Consider the following 8,072-nt stretch of genomic DNA (forward strand, 5'->3'; position numbering starts at 1 on the left):
AGTACAGCGTGAGACTCACATCACAATCAGAGAGAAGAAAACATTGTAGAACTCAAACAATAAAACCTTCACAAGTAAGAGATGTGGATTCTTTTCTGAATTAATTATTTTTTCTCACAAAATAATAAACAAAGTACAGATAAGAGTTCTAGTATCTATAAAACTCTGATACCCTTCTGACGTTGCCTCATTACAGCACTGACGTAGATGTTTGAGGCTCTTCGGTAAACTAACAACCTGGTCTCGTTAGGCCTGGCTCAGGTTTAGCTCGGTCCCGCCCCTAGTTGAGGACGTCCTAGGATACACTGAGCTCCTCCTCTTCTTCTCTATCTGTATGTATTCATGTCCCATTAATGTACATTAACTTAGCTTCCTAAAGTTCTACATGTAAAGTATCACTGTATGATATGATGCATGTGTGTTGTTACATTATATTAAGACTAAAGGTGTGTGACCTCACAACCTCAGCTGTCTGCAGAGCATCACCTCAGCTGGTGTTAATTATTTAATGACATGTCACGTATTTTAATATCTGATAACTTCTGTAGATGAAGAAGCTTCATGTGGATTTAGACGAAAAGTCACAGATAATATTTATAATATAATAATCAAACACTGCTGACCCTCAGTGGCTTTAATAAGGAACAGAAGACACAAACATCTGTGTACAACACACACACACACACACACACACACACACACACACACACAGTTATAGAAATACAGACAACAGAATTGTTTCTACATCAGGTGAAATAAATAGGAGGAACATGGTGCGCAACAGTGGTTAAAAAGAAAGTCACAGGTTTGAGTCCCAAATGTGCCAGCGTGCCACCGAGCAAGGTGCTAAAATGAATCGATTGGTTAAGAGCTGCTCTATAGAGCTGCTCTAGGTGTTACTTTTGTTTACGGAGAACAAAACGTATGAGGAAATAAATACATGAAGAAAGTAAATAAAACTTCACAAAAAATAGAAAAACTAAAAAAGGCACAAAAATATAGAAATCAACACGTTAAAATATAATGAATAAATTCACCATAATTTATATACGGAGGGTGAAATTATTTAGGTAATTTGCATAATGAAAGAATATCAGAACCATGAAGGAGATTATATTTTTTAAATATTTTATTTAGAAGTTCTCTTTTATTGATCGATTATTAGCGTCCGTGTTTATGTGAGCGGGTTTTTAAAAGAACGTTTAACGTTGTTTCCGTCTTTAAAACATCTAATTATCAGAAGAACATCCTGACATTCACGCTAGCTGTTAGCTAACGAACTAGCTGTTAGCTAACGCGCTAACGAGCTAGCTGTTAGATAACGAGCTAGCTGTTAGATAACGAGCTAGCTGTATGCTAACAAGCTAGCTCTCAGTCCGTCCAGGTTCTACGTTCTTCCTTTAAGTCCTCTTTGGTATCGGTCAGTTCTTTATGGTTCTCTTGAATTCAGAGGCGACTCGTGAACGTAAAGCTTTAACGTTATTTTGAATTTTCGAGTGACGTCACGAGTCATTGGTGTTAAAGTTAAAGTGTGTTTTCATTTAGAGTCTAACGTCTCTTGTTTCCCTTTTGTTTCTTTTCTAAAAATGTTCTAAAAACTTTATATACACAAAAGAATCTGTGAGGTTAGAAATGTGACTGTTTAGTGGTGAGTTCACTGACAGCAGGAATCCTCAGCTTTGATTTAGACAGTCTCTGCTGTAACTCTAATATATATATTATAATATAATATACAATAAGCTAATATAATATACAATAAGCTAATATATAATAATATAATATATTACATTACATTATATTATATTATATAAGCCGGTTCACCACATAACTTTGAACTATTATTCTGACTGAAGGTCATTTTAAGATATTTACATATTTGTAATTCCAGAGGACGCTTTGTTGTTTGTTGGATTTTTACATAAAAAGGCATTTAGTCATCTAAACACTGGAAAAGTTTAAATGATGCTTAAAATGATTCTTTCATAATCTCAGTAAATAATCTGTCTGCTGTCTGCTGTAACATGAGTATTTACATATCTCTAGTTTCATTAAGTTCTGATTCGTTGGAGGTTTTTTCAGCTCTGGCTCTGGAACCGTTCTCTCAGATTCTTCACTCCGCTCTGCTGACCGGCTTCTGTCTTCGGTCCGGAGTTCGATCCTGCGGTCTGCGGTTCATCGTCCCGACGGTTGGAGGATGACACCGCGGCGGCGGCGAGCTCAGTTTTCATTTTGACGTCCTGCCTCTGTTTGTACTCGTCGGACTCCTGGTAGACGCGGCAGCGGTCGATGACGGCCATGATGGAGATCTTCTCCCTGCTGGTGGGTGAACGGATCTGGATGTAGTTGTCGTCCTCATCTTCTCGTGTTTCTTCAGCCTCTGGAAGCTTCTCCACCACGATGATCTTGTGCTCCTCATCGTTTGGTAGCGGCGCCTCGGCCGCCACGTAGTACCCGTCGTGGTCTCCGATAGCGACCTGGTCCTGGAGCTTCTGCAGCTCGGTCCTCTGCGCTCCGCTCAGCCGAGGGTCCAGAGAGTTCGCTCTCTGCAGACGCTTCCTGCGTTCCTCTCTGCCGGCGTCCCGGCCGTACGAGGGAACCTCGGCAGAAGCCCCAGCGGCGAGGAGGAGGCTGGAGGAGCAGCTGGAGCGCCTCCTCAGACCTCCGTCAAACATCTGCTCCGGGATGGAGAGACTCCGGCCGACGGGACTCTGCTGGGGGCGGCCATGGTCCGAGTATCTGGAGCGGAGCTCTCGGACATCGGGCCAGTCAAAGCCCTCGATGGCAGGGGGGGCGCTGAGGGGGTTCAGAGGACTGCGGGAGCGAGCTCGACCCGGATCCACGACCGCCAAGCTGCAGGAAAGACTCTGGACCTGGTCCACGGGGCTCAGCGGTAGAGAGGTGGCCTGGTTATGAGAAACCAGCAGAGTCTGGTTGGGTTTACCTGCAGAACACAAAACATCGAGAAGTTACATTTTTATTCCAGTTTTTCTTTATTGAGTCTTAGTTTCACTGCATTCTGTTTGATCCTCTGACTGCTGGAGGTTCTGGACCCGCTGGACTCACAACGTTATCAGAACTGATAAAACTACCAGCTTGTGCTGGTGGGCGACTGGTGGCTAAGTGGAGAGCAGGGTCGTCCTTCAATCAGAGGATCAGCTGTTTGATCCCCGGCTCCGGCTCCACTAGTTGCATGTCGATGTGTCCTTGAGCAAGACACTTAACCCCAAAATGTCTCCCGTAGCTGTAATGTGATAGAATGTGATAGGCAGGTGTCACTGCCATCAGTGTGTGAATGGAAACTTATTGTAAGTCGCTTTGGATAAAAGCAAATGACTGTAATGTAATGTTTAATATATCCGTTTTTGATGTTTTGATTTCACTAAGTCAACTAACCAACTAACTAGCCCAATAACTAACTAGGAGCAAACCAGAATAATCCTTAAAGGTCTTTTTCTTCCACCATGTGTCTTTTATTTCACTCACTTTTACTCCTTTTTAATTAAATATTACATCTTTATCATAAACTCCCTGATGATGTTTCCTCAAATCCCCAAAATTTGGAACAATTTAAATTTCTCATATTCTTTAAATACTTAACTACTGCTCATTTAAATCAGTATTTAAGTGACTTGTGTCATGAATTAAAATGAAGTTTGTTAATTTGTGCAAATTCAGAAAATCAATGGCGGACCCTGACGGTTGATATCTGAGGAGCAGAACCCAAACATCACAGTACCTGGAGCCTCCTTCTCCTCCACTACACAGGATAAAGTCCTCCTGCCCATCAGGACTCCCTGACTCCGCTGTCGGACCACCGGTTTGGTGGTTTTGATCCGCTGGCTGTACTGGCGGGCTAGATTGAGGACTTTGCTCTTGGTCTTGTCCACGTCGTCCAGCTGGTTCGAGTCCTTGTCGGCTGTTTCCCCCACCGCCTTCAGCCGGGCGACCCGAGGAACCGGAGCCCAAACACCTTCCCCAAACACCTTCAGGGCGTCCTTCAGACTTCCTGTCCGACTCACGCCGGAGGATCTGAGCCTGAGGGGTGAAGGACTCGTGGATTCCTCAGTGATGGTGTTGAGGTCAGACGCTCCGCCCTCTTCGTCACAGCTCTTGTTTGAGGTCTTGACAGAGAGGCTGATGCCGGTTCCTCTCGGAGCTTCTTGGGATTGTTTGCGCCCTCCGCCGTCGCTTTGAGATCGGTCGATCTCTCGCTCCATCGTCTGCCAGATCTTGATCATTTCAGAGGAAGGTCTGAACTCTTCGTCCTCAGATGGATTGTCCTGCAAGCTTTGAGATCTGGACCAGCGGCTGTCTTCTGAATCTTCTGGATCTGTGCTTCTCTGATCAGACCTGAAAGAGTCCAAAGAGTCACTAGAGACCATGTGACCCGAGGTATCCGTGGGTAAAGCCGAGCTCGACTCCAGACCGGAGGATGTGGTGGAGGTGGAGGGATTCGTCTGGACGGTTTCATCCTTCGGGATGCTATTGAGCCGGCTGACGGAGCTCCTGACCAGCCCAGTGGGGATGTAGGTCAGACTCTCTCTGCGCTGGAGGCTGAAGGTGGCATCCTTGTTCTCGGCGTTCCCGTAGTAGCTCTTGATTTTGCCGATGAGCAGCTGGTCCTGCTTGGACAGGGTGGAGTTCCTCCTCCGCCGAATGCCTCGGTCAGCGTCGAAGAGGTCGTCCCCCCGAGGAGACAGCAGGGTCAAATCTGTCATGCCGAAGGTCTCTACAGGATCAGAACAGATACTGTTGAGCCTCAACATCCTTTCGGCAGGTTCGGGGCTGAGGCTGAGGCTGCTGCCGGTCCTGCTGAGTAGCCGCGGTGACGCGCAGCCAAGGGAGCGGGTGTCGTCCTGGACCAGGGTGCCTCGTTTGATGCTGGGGGTGAAGTGCTGAGCGATGGCACTAGCTTTGTCCAGGACAGACGAAGGAAGGATGCTGGCGGCTTCACCCTCCTTCACCGGCGCCTCCTTCGCATCCTCCTCATCCTCGGAGGAGGAGGATTCCCCGCTACTCAAGGTCTTTGAGTCTGAATCAGGTGCGGCAGAGGACGGTTGCTCCGTGGATTCTGGATCTCCTTCAGGTTTCTGCTCCTCTGAGCTTTGAGGGGACGCTGAGATCCCGGGACGAGTAGCAGACAAACTGTCCGGATCGGAGGAGGGTTCTGGTTCAGGGATCTCAGTTGGTTCAGACTCTGACGTCTTCTCTTGTGGCAGCTTATCCGTGGAGGGCTAGACAAGTCCAAGATGGGATGAATGATTAGAACTGGAATGTTTTATCAGTTTGAACAAAGCTGAACAGCTTTAAGAACTGAGACCAGCTCTACGTCACTGAAGAAGAACTAAAGCAGGAAAGCTGCTGGATGCTGGTGACCTAGCCGTGAGGACCGTGTGGTATCAAACCTGCGAGTCGTCCGTGGTGCTATCATTTACCGGCTCACACGTCGGTTCGGTTCCACCTGGCTCGTCTTCTTCAGGAAGTGGGCCATTTTTCTCGTTGCAGCCTTCAGAGGAGACTCCGCCTTCGTCTGCCTCCTTCAACAAACACAAGACGGCAGATGTTAAAAAGCTGCAGAACAAAAAGTTTAAAGAGTTTTAATTCATCAACAAACAAACATCTAAACCCAAAAACCACAGAACCATCCTGTTCTGGGGGGGAGAGAGGAAGAAGAAGCGCCACAGGAAGGAGGCGTGGTTTTGTTTTGGGTCTTTATTACTTCATTACAGACCGAATGAGCAACAAGAACCCTGAAGCTCTTCAGATCTCCGTCTCATCTTCAGAAGTTGGAAACATTTGTTTCTGGAGCTTTTACATCTTTTCATTCTCAGCACTTTTGTATTTTGTCCCGTCGTAGTTCTGGAAGTTCTTCAGCACCAGAGAAGAATAAATCCTCCTCTTCACCACACAATGGCACTACGGGTCCTCAAAGTGAAACATGTTTGATATAATAATAATAATAATGATAGTGATAATAATGATAATGATAATAATGATGATGATGATGATAATAATGATGTTAATAATGACAATAATCATAATGACAATAATAATAATGATGATAATAATGATAATTATAATAATGATAATAGTAATAATAATGATAATAATAATAATGATGATAATAATGATAATAATAATGATGATGTTAATAATGATAATAATAATAATGATAATAATTATAATAATAATGATAATGACAATGATGATAATGATAATAATGATGATAATAATAATGATAATAATAATAATAATGACAATGATGATAATGCTGATAATAATAATGATGATGATGATGATGATGATGATGATGATGATGATGATGATGATAATGATGATAATAATAATGATAATGATGATAATAATGACAATAATTATAATAATAATGATAATGATGATAATAATAATGATAATAATGAGTGAAATAATCGGATTTAATTTGAAGCACTTTGATATTTTGAGATGAGTTTGGTTCTGTTGTTTTGGAGACATAATATTCAATAGTTAAAGTTAGTTAAATGTTATTTGTATGCTGCTAATTATAGTTCTAAGAAAGTATCTGAATCAGCAAAGAACAGCATAGTCAGCACATTATTAAATGAATGTTAATAAAAGCTGAACTGAAGGTCTCTGAGGTTTCAGCTCAGCTGCTGTTAGTTCACCACATGAAGCTCATGGAGCAGAACCGAGAGCTCCGGCAGTGAGCGACCTTCCCTTTAGTGTGTTAGGGAGCTGCAGCGAGGATGGAGGAAACAGGAAGGAGATCGTCACCATGGTAACGCCTGTTGGAAACAGAGTCTGGGCCCAAAAGGAGACGGCGGCCAGAACGGAGGCGGTGAAGTCCTCCTCCTCCTCCTCCTCATACACCGAGATCAGTTGCTCTACTGAGTCTTTCCTGCTGCAGAGCTCCTCCTCTTCCTCATGGTCTTCCTCACATTCGCCCAGCGAGAGAGAGACCCACCCCCCACCCCACACACACACACACACAATGCTGAGCACAATGTAGAGGAGGAGGAAGAAGGAAGAGGAGGAAGGAGGAGGAAAACGAAGTAGGAAGAGGAGGAAGAAGAAGGAGCAGGAGGAAGAGTAAGAAGAGGAAAAGGAGGAAGAGCAGCAGGAGGAGGAAGGAAGAGGAGTATTAAAGACATCAGTTCATGTTTCCTACCTTCAGGATGACTGATCAACAGGAGAATCAGAAGCAGAAGAAGAAAAGCAGACATGATGATTGGTTAAACATATCATTATTAATATTATTAATATGATCTTTATTAATATTATTATGATTATTATATTATCTGACTTCTTGATGTAATCATTAAGTATTAGTGTCAGTGAAGTCGTACCTTTGCTGCTCTTCAGTATTTCTTTGATCGGCTCTGAAGAAGAAAACAGAAACGAATAAAAACAAATCTATCAACAGGAAGTACTTCATCACATCTATCAACAGGAAGTACTTCATCACATCTATCAGCAGGAAGTACTTCATCACATCTATCAACAGGAAGTACTTCATCACATCTATCAACAGGAAGTACTTCATCACATCTATCAACAAGAAGTAGTTCAAGTTGTTTGTGTTTACCGGACTGTCGTCGTCCCTGACGACCGTCTGGTGGAAACTCATCAGACTGACAAGACAGAGCTTTCTTCAGTCGCTCAGGACTGTACCGATACATGGGAGGGTCTACAGGTGAGAACAGGGGAGAACATCGACGTTCAGTTATACACAGTTCATGTGACAAATACCATGACAGACAAACACCACGAGGACGGACATTTGTACACTTTTTAATACAAACATTCAACATTAACTTACATATGGAATCCATTTCCAAGATGGCCTCTTTAGCCTGAAACACACAAGACAATCATTTCTACCTTTGATGCTGCTGCTGATACTGGTCATACAGGTGTGTATACTGGTGCATGTACTGGTGCGTGTACTGGAGTGTGTACTGGTGCATGTACTGGTGCGTGTACTGGTGCGTGTACTGGTGCGTGTACTGGAGTGTGTACTGGTGCATGTACTGGTGCGTGTACTGGAGTGTATACTGGTGCGTGTACTGGAGTGT

General features: G+C 43.9%; 1 protein-coding gene across 3 annotated transcripts; it reads right to left on the reverse strand.

The window, feature by feature from the left end:
• Positions 1 to 619: 619 nt before the first annotated feature.
• On the reverse strand, positions 620 to 7,914 carry LOC116378146 (pleckstrin homology domain-containing family G member 3-like). Of its 3 annotated transcripts, none has more exons than XM_031839958.1 (8): positions 7,817 to 7,914; positions 7,583 to 7,684; positions 7,344 to 7,376; positions 7,166 to 7,176; positions 6,772 to 6,930; positions 5,436 to 5,537; positions 3,737 to 5,234; positions 620 to 2,941 (listed from the first exon to the last, which is right to left on the reverse strand). In XM_031839958.1, the coding sequence occupies exons 1-8, from the start codon at positions 7,827 to 7,829 to the stop codon at positions 2,076 to 2,078; spliced, it is 2,784 nt and encodes a 927-aa protein (XP_031695818.1). In that variant the 5' UTR covers positions 7,830 to 7,914; the 3' UTR covers positions 620 to 2,075. The 3 variants fall into 3 exon arrangements, with proteins under 3 accessions (XP_031695818.1, XP_031695817.1, XP_031695819.1); XM_031839957.1 differs by having other exon boundaries at positions 5,406 to 5,537; XM_031839959.1 differs by lacking the exon at positions 6,772 to 6,930 and having other exon boundaries at positions 5,406 to 5,537.
• Positions 7,915 to 8,072: the final 158 nt, after the last annotated feature.

Source organism: Anarrhichthys ocellatus, unplaced genomic scaffold (genome assembly GCF_004355925.1).
Source record: "Anarrhichthys ocellatus isolate YVR2014 unplaced genomic scaffold, GSC_Weel_1.0 scaffold2111, whole genome shotgun sequence".
Taxonomy (NCBI): domain Eukaryota; kingdom Metazoa; phylum Chordata; class Actinopteri; order Perciformes; family Anarhichadidae; genus Anarrhichthys; species Anarrhichthys ocellatus.